Here is a 21,146-nt window from a genome sequence, read left to right on the forward strand (position 1 = left end):
CTTGCCAGGCAGGCGCTTTTGCCACTGAGCTAAATCCCCAGCCCCTATTTAGCATATTTTGAAAGAGTGTAAACTGACATCATTTTAGCCGTAAGTAGCATTTTAATCATCATTGTTTTTGAGATTCAGCCAGTCATTGTTCACTGTTTTGTTATAGCTACTCTACTATAATTTATCCAATCTTCAGTAATGGCTCTTTAGGTTGTTTCTGGCTTTTTGATATTAAAAAGTGTTGCATTGAGCATTTTTATGCATATTTGCTTAGGCATATGTGTGTATTTTCACTGATACGTATACATACATACAGAATTGGGGGGTATACGCTCTTTACTTACTGTTACTAAATTCTGAAGTCCCATGAACAGTCTAATTAGATTTCCCATGATTGAATAGATACACTACACTTTGCCAGACTGTCAAGTTTTATCCTGCATCAGATTGGCATAACTTATGTCTTGTTTTAATTTATATTCCATGATTGTTACTGAGATTATATTTTCTTTTTTGCTGGATTTATTAGATATTTTTAATCTCTTACTGATATGTAGGCATTCTTTAGGTTGCAGCAATTCTATGGCTGAGTGCATGGCAGATACTTCCCCTGGTTTCTTGTTTATTGTTTCATGTAGTTTCTGGTACTTTGATTTTTTAAATTTTCCATTTTAATGTTGGTAATTTTGGTTTAAAATTGTTTTCATTTTAGGGGCTGGGGATTTAGCTCAGCGGCAAAAGCGCCTGCCTGGCAAGCGTAAGGTCGTGAGTTCGGTTCCCAGTACCAGAGAAAAACCAAAAAAAAAAAAATTAATTAAAATTGTTTTCATTTTAATGTTGCCAAATTTATCGGCATTTTTATGCATTTTGTGTCTTGTTAAATCGTTTTGCTGTATTAACCTGGGTCATGAAGATGTCTTTCTCAGTAATAAATAGTATGCAGTACTTATACCACATCTATCTTAAATTCTAAGTTAATATAATATACTTATTAAAGGAAGCTATTTTTAGATGTATATTATTTCTACAAAAACTTAAGTACCGTGTTACACAAAAATTTTAAGATAGATTTAAAAACCCAAATATTAATTTGTACTGTTTGTGTATGAGTAATTGCTTGCTTAGTATATCTAAGGCAGTTTTGTTTCATTTTTGAACAACTATGCTTATTATGTCACTGACGTGAGGAATACATCTTACAATGCTTAGACAGAAATGGTTGCAGTTCTTTCAAAAGAAATCTGATTTAAATCAAACCTTTTCAAAATATCATTTATTATAAAATTAAACTTAATAGTCTGTGTTCTTTGAAGGTTGAGGCCTGTTTATTTTTTGGCATTTCTTTCAGAGTTCTGATTTCATAAAACCAGGAGAAGCTGACCCTGCACCTGCGGCACACCCCAGAGACCCGGAGGACATACCGACGTTTGATGAGTGGAAGAAGAAGGTCATGGAGGTGGAAAAAGAGAAAAGTAAGGAAGCCCTGGGATTCCTCAAAACGTTTTTCTTTTATTTAAAGGGGTTAAATAGCTTTTCGCTAATTGGAAAGATAAAACTTGTTTTAAAACATTTTAAAAGAGAAATGTACAGAGTTGCTGCTGATTATGTGTGTATCATTTACCTTTATATAACTATGTACAGTTTTAATCTTAATAGTCGTGTAAATTACTGAGGATAAAATAAGATAAAACAGCAGTGGTTTCTGTTTCAGTGTATGAGGGAAATTGAAGCAGGGAAAGTTCTGAGTCAGAAAGCTGTATATTATATATGTGAAGTAAATGTTTTTGGTTTGTTTTGGTTTTTTGTTTTGTTTTGTTTCTTTTGTAGAGTAAGTGTGAGAATTAGGAATTCTTAGTATTGGGGTCACAGACAGAAAGATAACATTCATCCCAAAATTATTTCCATGGACAAAGTTCATTTTCTGTTACAGTACTTAGACATAAATGATTTCTGTAGGTAATCTGTTTTCATTGGGGATGTTTTAAGTTTTTAGGATGAAGCATCTTGAAATTCTCATGGCTTTTAAAAATATTCTCTCATTCTCTTAATTATTCTTTGGAAGACAGCTTGTTTTTTTTAAGATCATTTTATTTCTGGGAGTATGTTCAGTCATAATCATTATACATATATTTAATCATAAGGTTTGTCCGTAGGTCAGTCATTGCATCCTTCTTCTAATGGAGGTCCACATGCCGCCAAAAAGGTCCAGAAAAATCGAAATAATTACGCCTCAGTAGAATGTGGTGCCAAAATTCTGGCAGCTAATCCAGAAGCCAAGGTAGTTGAGTATAAATTACATTTATGTAAATTTCACAAACTAGTGACTTGGTATGCTGAGACCTACATTTTAATGTGAGCTGTTTGCCTAATTCACTAACAAGTGCAGATTTATGTCAAGACATTTTATTGTATTAACTTGTTATTTTAGTTAATATACCCTATTATTTCACTTTTAAAATCTTGTGAAAATTTAAAAAGGAAATAAGTAATAGAAAATTATTTTTCTTTTACAGTAACACATTGAATTTTAAGTGGGTTGTTATAAGAATAATTTAATGCTGTAATCTTAACTGATAATTTTTAATCATTTTTATGCCCCACCCCCATGAGTGTTTTAGGCTTAGGTATATTTTAAAATCTAAAAGAGAAATCCTACTATATTTAGAGTTGAAATAATTTCTTTTCATTATTTTTCTATAAGTGATATATTTATTTTCCTGTTTTGAAATAGAGCACATCTGCTATTCTTATAGAAAATATGGACCTTTATATGTTGAATCCATGCAGCACTAAAATTTGGTAAGTAATACAAAATTTTTAAAACTAGATTTTATATATATATATATATATATATATATATATATATATATTATGTTAAGCTTTTTTATTAGGGTTAGACTGATTTACTCATATAACCATTTAATAAATGTTTGTGATTGATTAGTGCTAGAACTATGCAAAATTGAGGACAAAATATCTTTCTTCCCAGGAGATGACAAGAAATCAAACAATGACAGACCTGGTTAAACAGTCATGAAATGTTATAAAAGATACTACTGAAAGGGTATTTTAGAAAGAGAGATGTATAACTTCATGAGGACTTCTTGGAAGAGGTAATGCTAGAGCTGAATCTTGTAGGAGTCTTAAATGGCAGATGAGGGAGTCATAATGCTTTAAAAGGAACGTATTTTTTCTGAGATGTTAAATAGAGGCAACTTGAAGAGGTTCTTTTAGCATGACAGAAGAAAGGTATATTTTAAATTGAGACAAGATTATGCTGGAGATTTAGTTTAGGTTTAACCAGGCTAATTCAATGCTACATATACCTAGTTTAATAATTTTTGAGCTTTACCTTTTTAAAAAATTTTATTATTAATTTTTGTTGTTCTGTTTTATTTTGGTTTGGTTTGGTTTTTTTTTTTTTTTTTTTTTTTTGAGGCAAGATCTTACTGTATAGTGCAGGCTGGCCTTGAACTTACTTATGTAGCCCAGGCTGGTCTCAAACTCGTGGCAGTCCTCTTGCCTCAACCTCCTGAGTGCTAGGATTACAGGCATGCGCCACCACCCTTGTTTGAACTTTATTTTAAAGACCAGTCAGTATAGATACTATTTGTTTAAAGAAGTGACATTATCTCACTGGCTTAAAGAGTGTTCTCAAAGGCTGGTTTATAGTAGAATGTAGCTAAAAGCAGAGAAACCAGTCAAAGCCTGTTGCCATAGCCCAGCCTTTAAATAAAGCATTGGCAGTTTGTATCCAGAGGAAACAAATATATCTGAAAGAGGTTAATAGGTAAAATTGGTAGTTCTTAATAATTGGATCTGAAGAAAGGAGAAGCATTTAGGAGAAATCTCTTAGGATTTTGGCTTCGCTGCTTGTATCTGATTTTTCCACTATGGATATAAGAAAAGGAACACATTTATGGGGTGAATAATATGTGATATACCAAGTTTTATTACAGGATTTCATCATGTAAATGCTCCTGATTAATAATTGGGGGAAATCCCCACCATTATGCTAATCTACTAGAATAAATGAATACCTATTATATATACTACTTAAGGCATTTTTCAAACCTGGAAGATAACATTTATTCTTACCTGCCACTCTTAGATTCGCTTCTTTCAGAAACGTGTACCTTTAGGTTCAACTAGAAAATGAACCAAACTGTTACTGGTATTAAGGGATGGTCACTGGTCAGTTTATCATTACCTATAGTAACAGTAGTCTGTAAAACTTACTTTTTCCTTAGATCATTTGTTCTGTAAGTGGAATTTGAGGAAATGATTATTTGAGATCATAAAGTGTGTTTTGGGAGGTTCTGTTTTTATTTGTAAAAGCCTCTGTAGTCAGTGACAATTTAAATTTTTATGCTCCAGTATTTTGTGTGTCAAGCAAAAACATGCTAGAATGAAGTTGTATGAAGCAGTCATTTTGCATTACCATGGTTTGCAGAATAAGTGATAATAGTTACTGACACTAATGTTTCTGCCAGAGAGTATGTATTTGTGTAATGTGTGTTTATTATTGTACATTTATGTGTGTGACTTTTTGTTGAAGAGCCACAGAATGTCTTTTATTGATTTTGCTTGATGTAAGTTGTTTGACCACCTAAGTTACAGTAAAACTACACTAACCACTAACTATAGTTTTCTAAGTCTTAGTATCTGGTACAGCAAGTTTATATATCTCATCTTCTTCTTAAGTGTCTTCACTATTGATGTCCTTTCTTTTTTTTCTTTAATTTCAAAATCATCTTGTTAAATTCCATAAAAACTCATGCTGACACGTTCATTGGAATTGCCTCAGCCCTAAATGAATTTTGGGACACTTGACATTTTAGGATGTTGAATCTTCCTGTGCTTTTATTGATTTGATGTTTATTGAGTTCCTGTTACATGATGCTACTAATTCTAGAAAAACATTTGGTTTTCTTTTTTTTTCTTGCTACTTAGTAAAAGTCTAGACATGACTTAGCAGTTTATGTTATAAAATAGATGCAATTAAAATCTACTGTGTAACACTCCAGATAAAATGTTTTAAGTTAGTATATTATACATGTATTCACTATTTTATGGATTGTCCTTTCAATTTCTTTGTAGTTTCTTTCAATGAGCAGAAGCTTTTAAAATTTAATATAATTGGATTTGTCTGTCTTATACTATTAGGGGTTTTTTAATCAGATCTCTCCCTGCCATTGGGTCATAAAGATAATGTTTTGTACTTTTTGTAAAATTTAAACATTTTACACTTGGCATTTAGGTTTTTAATCCCTCTGGATTTTGTTTTTTTGGATTCTCTGCAGGAGGTGTTTGTAACCCTCCTCCTGATTTTTCTTTTAGATAATTGTTTATTTAATATTTCACACTTTATCCTCTGATTTATAATGCTGCCTTTATCATAAGGTTCCCTTATACATAGGTACAGTTTGTTTCTCTACTCTCTTTTCTGTCTCATCAGTCAGTTATTCCGTACAGTGACAGAACACTTTAGCCTCAAGTTATAAATTAATTCAAAGTAAAAAATAGTATGTGTAGTACATTTATACAAATACAAATGTACATTCTTATTCATATCCCACTTTTCACAGAAGTTAGCATGTCAATATCTTCTTTTCACATTGACCTAATTTATAATTTAGAAATATCTTGGCCATCTCTTTATTCCATTTGTAGAGATCTTTCTCAAGTCTTTTTGAACACTTCATAAAATTCCTTCTTGTGGGTATAGTAAGATTTAAGCAATCTGCACTTGGTGGATGTTTGGGTTGTTTATTACCTTTTGTTATGGCAAGCAGTATTCCTGTTAGAAAGCTTGTACACACACTGCCTTATACTTGTGTGAATAATGATGAAGGAATAGTTGTGATCCTGTGTAGGTTTTCTGTTTCTTCGGTTAGTTTTGTAAATTACTCTGGGAATTTGTCTTTCAAAGTTTTATAATAAGAATTGTGTGTACATACTTCTCATTGTTTAAACTCTTTTCAGCTTTAGAGATTTTCTATTTTAAAAAAATTACTATTATTTTTATTTGTTCTTCCTCCTTCAGTCTCCATGAAGATTTGCATTTTGGGCTTTACTGATTCCCTTACCATGTCTTTGTCTTCTCTTTCATGAATTTCTGCTTAAAACTTTAGTTTTCTGTGTTCTTTAGACTTAGTCTGTGGAACTTTAATTTTTTAAAAAAGTTATCTATTACATACATTTAAGTTTATAAATTTCCTTCTTTATTATATCTTTTAAATTTTGATTCATTTTTCATGAAACTCATTACATTCAGAAGTATTACTTTATTGATTCATTGATTGATTTTTTTGAGGTATTGGGGATTTAACCCAGAGCCTTCACACTGAGTTTACATACTTAGCCCTTTTTACTTTTTATTCTGAGGCAGGATCTTTAAGTTACTAAATTGGGCAGGCTAGGCTTGAACTTGTGATACTCCTGCCTCAGCCTCCCAAAGTGCTAGGCATACAGGTGTGTGCCACTACACCTGGCTATTGATCTTTTAAAATTCCTGACCCGAGCTAAGGATGGTGGTACAGGCCTTTATTCTAGCACTCAGGAGGCTGAGGCAGAAGGATCTCCACTTGGTTGAAGCCAGCCTGGGCTATATAGCAAGACCCTATGTCAAAAAAAAAAAGTTTCTGGTCTTTAAGTAATTGCATAGTATATTGAAATTGAAATTGGATTTAATTTATTCAAATGAAAGTCTAAGTCTGACTTGCTTAGTTCTTACCCTGGCGCTACGATGGAAAATTACTTACTGGCTAAAGTATGTCTATTAGTTAGGGCTTCTGAGTCTGCTACCTTAACAAAGATTAGAAAAAAACTGTGGTTTAAATAAGATAAACAGAGAGTATAGTGTGAAATTAGTTTTAGTCTGTTGAACATTTTATTTTTCACCTTCTGGAACATAGTTCTCTTGCTCTCCAAGGTTAAACGCTATGTTAATTTTAATGCTTATGATTTTCTCAGCATTTGTCAATATGTAAAATCTCACTTGATATTTTATTGAAGGAATACTAGACGTCAGAATATTTCTTTTCCCCAAATACCTTGATATATAGACTTCTATGTACATGGAATGTTTTTATTTTGTTTCTTAAACAGCAAGTTTTCTAACATCATCTTTGTTTTGATAATGGAGATTGAACTCAGATCCTTAAGTGTATGCTCTATAGCTGAGGTGTAACCCCAGTCTTCCACCACCATTTTTAAAAACAGCCACTTTTACTAAGGTATGGTTGACATAAAATAAACTGCCTCATGTAAAAGTATATAATTTGATACATTTTGACACTTCTGCATCATCACGGTAAAGATTACGAAGGTCTCCATCACTCCCCAAAGTTTCTTCGCACTACTCTTTATAATTTCTCCCTGTCAAACTATCTTTCCCCACACTTCCAGATTTGGCTTCTGCCACTCTAAATTACTTGACATCTACAGATCTTTATATAAATGAAGTATATAATTTCTAGTACCAGTTTTAGTGGGTGCTGATTATTTCATTGTCCAGGTAGGCTACTAATTGGTTAATTAACTCTCTGCTAAATATTTAGCCTTTTTCTCCAGCTTTTATACACTGTGCTTCAGTGTAGCAATCTAAACACAAAGTGGGCATCTGGAGCCATGCATTCTTAAGAATTCGTTACTAAATCATAGTCTTTGATACCTTTAAGATAAATATGCAGCTATATGCCAAACTGTCCACTAGATTAGTCACTTTCCATTATCAATGGCTGTACTTAGTAATTTCTTCTCCAAGCATATGCTTTGTTATTAAAAGTAAACAGAATCTTTTAAAAACTATGATGGGACAAAATCGGTACCTTGTTTAGTTTTCTTTCCACTAATGATATACTTGGTAAATACTTAAATGTATTCCATTATGGATAACTCAAGTTACAAGTCCTCCTTCATTACATTTTAGTAACTTTTAATGGATGTCTAGTTTATGCATATTGTTATGTCATGTTTAATATGAACTGTTATTTTGAATGGTTTATCTAAATGATTGTCTTGTGTTCTTTTTCAAGGTTTGTTATTGAACTTTGTGAACCAATTCAAGTAAAACAGCTTGATATTGCAAATTATGAATTATTTTCTTCTACTCCAAAAGACTTTCTGGTTTCTATCAGTGACAGGTAAATTTTACAGCTGGTTTCAATAGGCCTATATTGGACCTGTAGAATAAAATTTAAAAATGAGTCACTTTTGACTTCAGCATTTTCTTTTTTTAATAGAAGTTTCTAATAACAGATGTAGGCTCTTGTTAATCATTTTCCTTTAATTTGCTTATATAATGCTTAAAACATAAGCATATTGTATTATTTCTTTTTTTTAAAGATAAAAAAGGAAAGTAATTTATTAGAAAATAATGTGTTACAATATGTAGATGCACAAAGGTCTGTGTTTGAAAACCTAATAGAGTAATTGGATGCTTGCATCTACTTGTACTGAATGAGCTTGGTTTTGCAGAGTATAAAATAAAACTCAGTTGAAAGTGATCAATACTTTTTTTTGATATTTCAAAATGAAGACTAAACATATAAGATATACCATGCACAAATAAATATCATGAATTTATATGTATAAAATAATGCACATATGTAATATACATACATGTAAACCACTAGTAGCCAGCTTACATAGAGACTAGTAAAAATATGTTGTGTTATCCCAGATATTGGAAGTTTTACCATTTTTTTATTAGTACATGTTGGTATTATTCCTTTATAAAGTGAGGAAATAAAGTGGGATTAGTAGCTTGCCCACATAACCTATTAAAGGACCAAAACTCAAATCTAGAACTATGTCACTTCAAAGTCTTTTCTTTAATCCTTATTTTCTATTCCATCCTAACATTTCTTGAAAGTTACTGAAAACACACAAGTATTTCATTTTATATTGTGAGGTATATTTTTAGTAAACAATATTTTAAAATCTTTTTTGGTACTTGTATAATTATAAAAGAAAAATTGTAAGGAGTTTGGAAAAGTACAGCATTCTTGTCAGAGATAATCACTGTTAGCAGTTTAATACTTTCAACCTTTCTTATGCATTTATTTGTTCTATTAAAATACATTTATTTCTTCTTACATTCTAAGACTTGTTTTATAAACATACTGTTTTTAATGAGCATTTAATATTTTCCACTTGATGGCTGTGTTTATTCATTCCATGAATACATTTGCATGTCATGATATGCCATGTGGGAAGCTATTATTTTTGTCCTTGAATCATTAAGGTTTTCCTGTGTTTCTCCCATCACCTCACACTCAGCAATGTGTGTGTACAGTTTTTGAAATCTCTTCTCAAACCCTTTTGAGAATTCCATGTATTCTTCTGCTAACCTTTCTCTTTGAACTTCCTTATGTCTTAAGCTGGAATTTTCAAATATGTCATATAGACATAGCCAGTAATGACAAAGTATTTTTTTAAGTGTGAGAGCACTCTTTTGAGGCATTCTTTAAATGCTTTAAGCAATAATAGTAGTATTAGACCTTTATATTGGGTTAACTTTTAAACCCATCAACTATCTATGTAAGATTTATATTTCTACTTCATATCATCATATGCTTGTTAGTATGTGAAGAGTCATTCCTCTCATTCCAAGACAATCTCTTGGCTACATTGTTGTCTTTTCCTTGTCTTATTTCTTAATAGTGACTTTTCAAGTTATTCTTTCCTAGTATAGAGGAATTTGTCAATTTAATTGGAAAATAAAATGTATTCAATCAAAGAGATTTTTAAGCTATATTAAGTCAGTGTGTTCACCTGAGGAGGAAAAAGTACACAGAATGTATTTATTTTTATATTTTCTAGATATCCCACAAATAAATGGATTAAACTGGGTACTTTCCATGGTAGAGATGAACGGAATGTCCAGAGTTTCCCTTTAGATGAGCAAATGTATGCAAAGTATGTGAAGGTAATGTTTACACATATAGGACTGTGTTCTATCATGAAAATATACTTATTTACAATGTATTCACTCTATCCATTTAGAAATCGGAAAAATTAAGTGGAAATTTATGATGTAATACATCATTTAATGAGATAGTTCTTTCTTGGATATTTTATAACAAAAATCTTAGTACATTCCTATAGAAGGAACTTAGAGTTACTTAAAATCTAGGCCAGCTTTTTATTTGTGGCTTTAATAAAATTCCCAATTGTGACTCTTAATTTTTTTGAGTCTTTATGTAATATGTCATCTTCATAGTACTATATTTTTCCCTACTTGAAGCTCAAATAATTACTATCACTGAAATCTTTAAAGCAGGCAGTTTCTTAACTTACTAAAATTCTTAGGTTATTTCAGTTTTAATATATAATTATTTGACATTATTATGGCTCTTGCCTTTTCTTTTGTATATTCAAGAGCAATTTTAGGTCCAACTGCCAGTTTTAAATAGAGAAAACTTTTTAACACACTGTTCCAGTGCTTCTTCCACCATCTAATCAAGTAGAATGCTCAGTCTTGAATTGGATTTAAACAAATTAGTGGAAGTTTCTCATTCCTGCCTCTTTTACTTTAAAATAATTGCTACATCTTAAAATACCATTGTGTTAATAATATAACCTCTTGGAATGGCAGTAATTCTAATTTCTGTCCTTCGTTCTTTAAATTGAGAACTTAATAGCTACTTAATTTTGTCTTCTGGGATATTACTCTCTCTTTTTAAAGCATGTGTTAAATTGACTTCTATAAATGGATAAACTTGTAGTATTCTTACTTGTACTATAAAAATGCTAAGTTCTTTTTTGAAAGTACAGTTCATATTTTCAGTTAAGGATTTTAAGAGTTCAGAAAAATAGAGACAATCTTTTTATTCTAAATGAGTACGGAATTAGTTGTTGAATGACCATATAGATATATAAATATAAAGATATATAGATATCATACTTTCTACACTGTAAGAAGGAAAAAAATGTTAAAAATCATTTGACAGGTAATATATTTAATTTTGGAAGTAAAAATGTCGTTAGATAGTTCTGAGGATCATTTTTATACCACCTACTTTGTTAATAATGGAGGAATATTTTGTTGATGGTATAAAAATGTCATGTAAAATTTTCTCCCTTGTTCTTTCTTTGGTAGGAGATTATAAAACATTTTGATGATCCATTTCTAATAAAACCCTGTGGTAGAAATAAGTTAAAAAGCATTTACTTCTGAGTTTTATTTTAAAGTGTCAAGTGCTATGGGTTTTCCTTATCCTATAAAAATTAAACCCACAGCTACATATTACTTTTTAATAGCTTACATTTAATAAATGAATTGATATATATGTACTTTTTATTTGTTACAATTAAAAAGTAATTTGATACATACCTTTGATTTTGTAAGTTATCCTTGAAATAGCAACATAGAATATCAAAATTTAATGTTTTCCATATATACTATTTTATACAAGTATGTGTGACATTTGATTGTATACTAGTATGTCTTTTTATTAACATCCATATGTTTTATAGATATGTGCATACACATATATAAATATACAAATTCAGCTGCAAATATATACATGATACATAGCTGAAATAGAAGGCGCAGATTGTTTCAAAAGATAATTGGTTTTGGAATGCTTTTGTATCTAAGATATTAAAGAGCAGCAGTGGATTTTGGGTTGCGTAACTTTTTATAAGCTTAAAGTTTATTTTATTACAGTTTAGATTATAGTTTCTAGTTTTCATGGTAAAAATTTAAACCATTACTTTGATTTCTGCAAAGAATTAAGAGCACTACAATGTTATCCATTACAGTACATTGCTTTCTATACTTTATTATACAGTATGATTTACAAATAGATGAAGTTGCTTGTGGCATGTTATCCAGACTTTGGAACTGATTTCTTTTTCTTTTCCTTTCTCTTGCTTCAGATGTTCATCAAGTACATAAAGGTTAGCAACCTTCTACTTTTGCAATATGGAATAACAGAGCATGGCTTATTAATGCAGTATTTAAAAAAGCAAAACTTTATAAGGGTTAATTTTGGGGGAAATGAGGACTTCATTTTTAGAAGGATGATTATTATGCTGACCTTCTAAGTGCTCTGGTGGCTTCCCAGTTCATGTGCTTTTATTTTTTAGGTGGAGCTGGTATCACATTTTGGATCAGAGCACTTCTGTCCATTAAGCCTTATAAGGTAAAACAGAATACATTAACTGAGATTTTTTCTTAAGTGTTACACAATACAGTACATTTAAAGTTAGGAAATAAGTTTCTCTTACAAAAGGTTAAGGTAGAAATATAAACTGTTGAACCTCTGTCTCTTGAATGTGTTTTAGGAAAATCTCAGAATACTCTAGCAGTCATGGTGGTTGGTGCACATCTATAATTTCAGCACTCTGTGAGGCTGAGGCAGGAGGCTTACAAGTTTAAGCCCAGTCTGGGCAGCTTAGCAAGACTCTGTCTCAGAATAAGGGTCATAAAGATACCTCAGTGCGAGGACCCTGGGTTCAATTGCCAGTATAACAAACAAAAAAACACTTTGTGATTGATTGAGCTATTTTTCTATGATAATATATGGAAACATTTCATTTTTTTTTTTTTACTTTAAAGAGAAAAGGACAAAAACAAAATAAAAAAACAGACAAACAAAACAACCTAAAAAACTAAAAATGATACAGAATTTCAAAACAAGGTGATAGGAAATTAACAATGGTTGTTGTATTAACATATTGTTATCTTGAAAGTGGTTACTTAGATAGCCAGATCCAGGCATGTAAGATGATCAAACAATGAGATATTAGCTGTTCCTTTCATTAAACCAATAGAACTTAGTAGTATAATTACCTTAGTTACCTTGTGTAAATATACACATATTTTTCCCTGTTTCTTCCTTTTTTCTTTCTTTCTCTCTCTCTTTCTCTCTCTCTTTCTTTCTCTTTCTCTCTTTTCCCCCATCCCAGTTGTTCTTTCCTTTTGAGCAGTTTCTTTCCCTTTCACAGTATCTGTTGTGCCTTTCAGATTGTATTTACTCTTTCAGATTCTTACATGAGGGAGGTAATATGATATTTATACATGTGAGTCTGATTTACTTCACTTAGGAGTATGGTCTTTAGTTACATCCATTTACCTATAAAAGTCTCGCGTTTATCTTTCTTTCTAGCTGAGTAGTACTCCATTGTATAAAAATACCACAGCTTTTTTATCCATTCCTCAGTTAATGGGCATTTGTGTTGCGTCCAAGATTTAGCTATTGCAAATTGTGCTGCCAGAAACATGGGTGCACATATATCATTGTGGTATGATATTTTCAGTTATTCTGGAAAAAATACCCAGAAGGGAATAGCTGGGTTGAATGGGACCTCTAATCATAGTTTACTGAGGAATCTCCAGACTGATGTCCACAGTGGTTGTACCAGTCTGCATTCCCACTAACACTAGTGAAAGGTTCCTTTTGCCCCCACAGCCCCTCCGCATTTGTTATTGGTTGATTTCTTGATGATAACCATTCTTTCTGGGTTGAGGTGGAATCTCAATGTTGTTTTAATTTGCATTTCTCACTTGACTAATGATGTTGAACATTTTCCCATGTATTTGTTTGTCATTTGTACTTTTTTTTTCTGAGAAGTGTGTAATTCATCTCAGATGCCCATGTTTGGATTGGGTCTTTGAATTTGGGGGGCCTAATATTTTTAATTCTTTATGTGTTCTAGATAGAAGTCCTTTGTCTGAGGGGCAGTTGTTTAACATTTTTTCCCAATTACTGGGTTTTCTTTTTACTCTGTTGGTGATTTCTTTTTGATGTGCAAAAACTTTTCAATAAGGTGAGAGCCTAGTTGTTAACTCTTTGAAGTATTTCCTGTGCAGTTTGGTTTTTGTTCATGAACTCTCTGCCTACCCCTGTGACTTCAGGATTTCTGTCTATTTACTCTTTCAGTAGATTTAGTGTTCCTGTTTTAATATTTAGATCTTTAATCCATTTTGACTTTAGTTCGGTGCATGGTGATAAACATGGGTCTAGTTTTAGTCTTTGGCGTATGGAGAGCCAGTTTTTCCAGGACCATTTATTAAAGAGGCTATCTTTGTTCCAGTGAACATATTTAGCCCCTTTGTGAAAGATAAAGTGGGTGAGTGTGTTTGTGGTTGTGTCTGCATCTTCTAGTCTGTTCCATTGATCCTCAAGTCTATTTTTTGCCCATAGCATGCTGATTTTATCACAGCAGCTCTGTAGTATAATTTCCAGGACTGTGATGCCTCCTGCCTTGCCTTAGTTGCTCAGAATTGCTTTTGTTATTCTGGGTATCTTCTGGTTCCAGATGAATTTTAGGAATGTTTCCTCTATCTGTGAGGTATACTAATGGTATTTTGATCGGGGTCACATTGAATCTATATAATTTTGGGGGTATGGCAGTTTTCACAATGTTGATTCTTCCTATCCATGAGCAAGGAATGTCTTTCCATTTTCTGAAATCTTCTCTATTTTCAGAGTACATTACTGTAATTTTTACTGTAAATATTGTTCTTCTTTTGTTTGATTCCTAAGTATTTCAACTTTTTGGATGCTATTGTGAATGGTATGGTTTCCCTAATTTCTCTCTCAGCGTGTTTGTTGTTTGTGTATAGGAATGCTATTGATTTTTGAGTGTTGATTTTGTATCCAGCTACACTACTGAATTTGTTTATTAATTCTAGGAGTCTTGGTGGAGTTTTTGGGGTCTTCCATGTAGAGTATCATGTCATCTGCAGATAATAATTTCACTTCCTCCTTTCCTATCCTTAATTCCTTTTATTTCTCTCTTGTGTACTTGCTCTGGATAATGTGGAAACATTTTAGACTGATAAAAAAATGTGGTTATTATATTGCTGCAGTTGATGACTAAAATGAAAGACAAAATCATTATTTTGGAGTGCAAAAACCTAGCATTCCTCGTAATATAATCAGAACTGATGTTTGTCATGTATTTTGAATAGATGAGTCTGAATAACTTCGTTGTGTTTTAATAAAAGTCTTAAATTGATGTTATTAGAGTATTTGGCACTAGTATGGTGGAAGAATATGAAGAAATTGCTGATTCACAGTATCAGTCAGAACGTCAAGAACTATTTGATGAGGATTATGGTAAGTGATTTTAAATAGGTGACTATTAGAAACTTTTTTGCTTTTATAATTTAGTTGTAATGAGTGACTATTATTTAATCAATGATTGCTGTCACTTCAGTTTGTTTTGTTTTAGCCCTAATCACCAATTTTTATCTTAAAAGTATCATCTAATGTGATTGCCTTATACATTGTATTGTGTTTCAAGCTTATCAGTGAGTTATGGGTAACTGGAGCTCCCTTTGAGAACATCAGTGCTATAAATCATGATTGCAATCCTATGTCAGGTCCAAGAACCTGTTGAACTTGTAATGAACTAAAACAGTAGAAATGAACATTAATTCCTTTGATTTGCCCTGAGCCTAAGAACAACTAGGCTTGAGTTTTTGAGAAACTCTTATGAGCCTGAGGGATAGAGGAAAGTTTTCTGGACCTATTCATTTCTGTTCTATGTAATCCTTATTTTAAGATGCCTTAAATCATAGCATGAACAATTTTAAGTTTACTGTTCTGTCATTTTCACATAAATGAAGTTATTGACTAAGGGTTGGTATATGGGAAGCTTGAATAAAAGATGGGCTTAAAATGTTGGTAAGAATTATAGTCATATTCCTTGGTTTACCTAGTTTGTTAAATGGCTTATGAATCTCATTTTCTTTTTGTGAACATGTTTTAGATGTATATGAAATGTTTTAAATGTTGGTTAACCATGAGAGGTCCTAAGTTTATAAATTTATTGGTGAAACTAGTTCCCAGCATAATTACTTTCTTTTTCTCTCTAGATTATCCACTGGATTATAATACCGTGGAGGATAAGTCTTCAAAAAATCTTCTTGGCTCTGCTACAAGTGAGTATTTTTGAATTTTTTGGAGTTTCCCATTCACACTACTCAAGTATTTATTCTTTTCATTTTGATATAAGTTTAGTTTGGGTTGTTGCTACTGCTAATATTTAACTTTGAGTTTAATTCAAAGATACTGGCTTAAAAAACATTTCTGTGGAAATCAAACAGGAAGAATGGATGAAAAGAAAGAAGAGATTAAAAAATGCAAACTTAATATAAATACTTCTCCTACTCTAACCGTTCATTTGGGGACAGTTTCTTTGAAGTGAAGAAAGGGCCATGAATTTATTTGTGGAAAAAATTATTAAAGAGGTAGTACCTCAGTGAAGTCCTACTGAGCAGGAATCTGTTAATTTATAGACATGGATAGTTCCTGTTTAACTATAAAAAATAAAGGCTGTTTCTATCATAATAAGTACCAACAATAATAATAGTAAATTAATAAATTCTTTATAAACTAAGAAAATGACTAAGATAACTAGTGTTTAGTATGCTGTTGTCCCAAAGTAGTATATGAGCCCAACAACGGTAGGTTAGCTAAAGAGATGACTAGGAAGACCTCTACCCAAACGGAATGTGATTATTCTCTTAGAATTTCTCTAAGAATGTACATGGGTATGTTTTCATGTTGTTCTTGAATATAAAACTAAGTGGATGGAGTTTTCTTCCTATTTGGAGATTAATAACAGTTTAATAAAAATAAATCTTCATAGATGACTAGCTCCTTGTTCTTTTCATGTTAGTGAACTGAATGATTTGAATACCAATCTCAGTGTGAACAATGACTGTAGTTTTTTTAGATATTTAACCACTAGTGCCTATACTTGCGAAGATATTTTGTATAGCCATATGTATGAAATTAAGAATCATTTCATTTTCTTTTCATCTTTACATCTTTTCTCCCTGGGTAGCCAACTTTCTGTCCATATGTTAGAACTTCATTGAGTGTTTTTAGGGATGGGCAGAATAGTGTTAAAAATGCCTGCAGGAAGGGAATCCCTCTATGCAACATTTAACTTTGTTTTATATCAGTTTGATATACTTTGCTTTACTGTTGTTCCCCTTCTGACTTGTTAGAATTTAGTAACTGCTTGTAAATAGGACCCCTAACTGTCCTTAATGATAAGCACCTTTCACTACTATGAAGTGTAGTTTTCCAGGGGTGAAAAAAATGGTATATTATCTGCCTGGATATTAATATTATTTTTGTCTTCTTTAAAGTTATGATAGTCATTATTCTGTCAGTTATGTAGCTTAAATGATGCTGAACTAGCTCTGAGGTATGAAGGGGTCAGAAAGTAGCAGCAGGCTAAAAGACCTCTATCTCCTGGTGGTTACTAGAGAAGAAGTCATCTTAGGAAACACAGTGGTAAGGCATTAATTATTTCCCTTGAGTAGACTTGGTCTCATTCCAGGAATATGTACTCAGTTTTATTGTTCTTTCTTTTTGCGGGGTTGACAGCTGGACGTCATTAAAACTGAACCCTGGAGACATTCTTCTGTCTGTAGTCCCTTTTCCCATCAGTGTATTATCTTAATTAATTAGATGTGGAATCTTACTTAGATCTGAGCTTTTTGGATTTGTCCCCTTGAAAGTGTTTTGTTTTGTTTTAAATGGATCTGCCACTGTTCCCGTTATCAGAAAAATTGTCCTGCAGTGAGGCAAGACAGGTTGGGAAGGTGTTAGATGAGCCTAAGGATGGGGCTTAAAATGGTCTCTGCCTTTTGAAATGTCACAAGAGAGGCAGTGTGAGCTAGAATATTAAGCCTTCGCTGTCATGAAGCTTTCAAAGCTAATCTGATACTGTGACCTCCTCTACTATTGTCCTTGTCATCTCCTCAGAAGAGCGTGGGGCCTTAAGAGCCTAACTTACCTAAACCTCCAAGGTGGTATAAGGAGGAAATCATAGGAATAGAGCTAGTCTTTGGCACTAGATGTCCAACGTTGACATTTCTCTCTTAGCTTAAAATGGGCCAATTTTGAACCAAATATGTTTTTCCTTGTTTTTAAAATGTTCATGGTATGTACAAAATAGAATTCTATGGGTTTATATTCCTAGGGTGAGTAAGTTGCCCAAATCAGAGGTGTTTTCGATTCCAAAAGAAGTTAGGGGCAGTTACCCAGTCTAATACTATATTTGAAGTTGTAACATTATCCTATTATAAAAGCTTTTTAGTAACCAAATTATCATGGTGACAAACTGTCATGTATTTGGCTGCAAGTTGAGAATGGTCAGAATATCATATTCACAATACTGCTTTTACTCAGATGACTAAACTGTGTTAGGTAATGTTTTGTGAACATAGGAAAGTTATTTCTTCAGGTTAGATAGATTGTGAAAGTAAGTGGGGCCCTAAAGTGATGAGAATAAGTCATGATATTTTGAAAGGGTGGTTAGTTTAAAGGGTTGCTCTTCCTCATAATAGAACTATCGTTAAAATTTGTTAGAAAATAATGTTTAAAAGCTATTTTCTTTATACATACTAACATGTGTTCTTTTATTGATGCATTTACTAATAATTGGCCCAAAATTTGAAAATTAAGGTGAGGTATTACTTTGAAGCACAGGTATAACGGGGGACCTATATGTGGCATGTGTGTCGCAGCGGGATGTTTATCATTGAAAGCTCTAAAAGGTTTAGCATCACTGGTACAGATTGTTGATTCCAAAATTTGACTTTAGTTAGTGCTATAAATAAAAGATCATATCTAGTAACTCAGTATCACTTGGCATTAGAAGTGGATTTATACGAAAGTAAATTTTCTTTCCTGACTTTATCTTGGTTTGTGAACCAATAAAGAATTTCTGTTGCTGTCATTATCTCATGCTGAGGCATCAATAGCCAAAGAAAGAACCAGGGGTACTGTTCTGTTGACCTGCTTGATAGGTTGAAGGGCAAGACATTTAAATGTCATCTAAACATTTTAAATGGGATATATCAACCTTTTGTGTTATACTGGTAATCAGAAACATAGTACCACTATTTTTGTGTCTTTCAGATTATATAATCAGAATTAGGTGAATATCAAAATTATAACTGTCAATTATCACTTTTACTCCCTCAGATCTACTACTTTTCTCCCACCCTACAGCATATATTTATATCAGGTCCATGTGACAGTGCCAAGCTGTCTCCAAGCCTTTTTGATATGCTACATTCCTTGGATATTTTTCTACTTCTCGCATCTTTGGATTTCATCGGAAGTATGATGAAGCCATGTATATATTTTAGGAAAGGAGACTAGGATGGAAATAACTTACAAGGGTTAATGTATAACCCCTGCCACATGCTAGTATAATTATGAGGAGAGGAACACCTGATCCTGGAAAAGTTTTGGAATTTGAAAGATTTGATGGGGGAAATAAGTAATGTTCCTTGAAAGTACAGCATATTCCTGGGGTCGGGGGTAGATCGTCCCTATTTCCAGCACCAGCTTTTATGCAGTGCTGTCATGTGTGGTCCTGGTGTGTAAATATGTCTGTCTGTATATGTGGAGGTTTGTGTTGCCTTTGCCATCTAACTGTTCTCCCTAGAAAGAGTCAGAATTATCAAGTATGCAAATTGCTCTACCTACAACATTCATAATTTTATGACTTGCACTTTTAATGTGCCCCATCCCTTTCCACATCTCTACCGAAAACACAAAAGAATTGGTGTGCTTTATAATCCAGAAAATATTAGTTTGGCTAATTTCTAAAAGCTAATAAATTTGCTTCTCTGCAGTGTCAAGTTGGAATATAAATATATTACCAATAGATATTATATGTTAAAAAATAGTACAAATTTTTCTGCTTTGGATAATCTCCCCATTTTATTTATACTTACGTTAATCACTCATGGAAAATATTTTATTTCTTAAAGCATTTTTTTTTTGGTTTTGTTTAAAACTATAGGACCTTTTAAGGAAAACTTCAGCATTTTAAAATATGAGGTTTTATCATCATATTTCCTCCCTGTCACAGTACAGGCTGTACGTTGAATTAAACTTGAATTTTGTAATGTTCAGTGTTTTGGTAAAAGTTTTGGGGAAGCTTTACAACAAAAAGTACATTGAAAGCTAAAATTCCTCCTGAACATAATTCAGATTTATGCTTTATACTTTTCTTCCTATATTTGGCTTCAATAGTAAGGTAAATAGAAATACAGTATTCAGAGGGAAGAGGTAAAATAAGTACATTCCATTATATATGATTCTTTTTGACTGTCTAATATTTATGTGAGAATATTTAGGTATATTGGTATTCTGAATTTTGTTTTAGATGCCATTCTAAATATGGTGAATATTGCTGCTAATATTCTGGGAGCAAAAACTGAAGACTTGACAGAAGGTACCTAATTATTTCATGGATCTTTAAATCTCTAGTACTCACTTAGTGTTTCTAGTTAGAAAAATCAAGGAAATAAGCTAAAAAAATTTTGAGTTTCTATTTAGAAATACAGAGATGATCCAAAAGAACTTCACAGTCTTCTATTACCCATTGCTTGATTAAATTCCATGTTCTTTTTTATAAAAGGATTTTATCTGTACAAAATTATAAGTGGGTCTTTGACTTTCCCACAATAATAATAATTAGTCATCCTTTATCTATTGATTGAAATTTCTATGCTTTAATAATATTTCAATTTTGCTTTCTTTTTATGTATCAGATTGCTACACAGAAAATTTTTCCCTACTGAAAAGTGAATGGGAAGTGAGAATATTATTTAGCAAAGAGAAACAAACATGCCTTTTTTTGTTTATAAAAATGCTTAGTTTCATGCTGGGTATGGTGTCACACTCCTATAATCCCAGTACTCTAGAAGGCTGAGCCAGGAGGATCATAAGTTTGAGCTCAGCCTGGGCAAATTACTTAGTGAATCCTTGTCTCAAAATGAAAAACAATAAAGGGGTTGTGGACATAGCTAAGCGTGAAGGCCCTAGATTAAATCTAGTACCCTCCTCCAAAAAAAAAAAAAAAAAAAAGTAGTTCTAAATGTGAACTTAAAAATGACCCATTTATTTCCTCTCATTTTCTTTAATAGTTTTGTAGGTATCTAGAAGGCATATTAATCATGTAAGGTTATACAGCGTACATAGTCATACATGATTTATCAGAAAAGTTAAATAATATGCATTATTATAGTTGCAGTCTTGTATGATCCTCTCTAAAAGGACTTTGTTTATGAAAAAGTCCATGGTAGCAAACATATTTGACATGTTTTCTTTTCCCCTGCAAAGCTAAAGTTCTTTATTTGTTATATTCATGGTATG

General features: G+C 32.1%; 1 protein-coding gene across 4 annotated transcripts in view; it reads left to right on the forward strand.

The window, feature by feature from the left end:
* Suco (SUN domain containing ossification factor) overlaps positions 1-21,146 on the forward strand; it is a 79,525-nt gene that overhangs the window by 37,793 nt on the left and 20,586 nt on the right. For 3 of the 4 annotated variants that reach the window (XM_013520715.1, XM_005374860.2, XM_013520725.1), the window contains exons 7-16: positions 1,340-1,463; positions 2,145-2,269; positions 2,723-2,790; positions 8,031-8,138; positions 9,820-9,925; positions 11,881-11,901; positions 12,091-12,146; positions 14,977-15,068; positions 15,830-15,895; positions 20,155-20,223. In XM_013520715.1, the coding sequence (XP_013376169.1) occupies positions 1,340-1,463; positions 2,145-2,269; positions 2,723-2,790; positions 8,031-8,138; positions 9,820-9,925; positions 11,881-11,901; positions 12,091-12,146; positions 14,977-15,068; positions 15,830-15,895; positions 20,155-20,223 (835 nt within the window). The remainder of the gene's footprint in view (positions 1-1,339; positions 1,464-2,144; positions 2,270-2,722; positions 2,791-8,030; positions 8,139-9,819; positions 9,926-11,880; positions 11,902-12,090; positions 12,147-14,976; positions 15,069-15,829; positions 15,896-20,154; positions 20,224-21,146) is intronic. The other variant, XM_005374862.2, reaches the window with a different exon arrangement.

This window comes from Chinchilla lanigera, unplaced genomic scaffold, assembly GCF_000276665.1.
Source record: "Chinchilla lanigera isolate Chin_1 unplaced genomic scaffold, ChiLan1.0 scaffold00005, whole genome shotgun sequence".
Taxonomy (NCBI): Eukaryota; Metazoa; Chordata; class Mammalia; order Rodentia; family Chinchillidae; genus Chinchilla; species Chinchilla lanigera.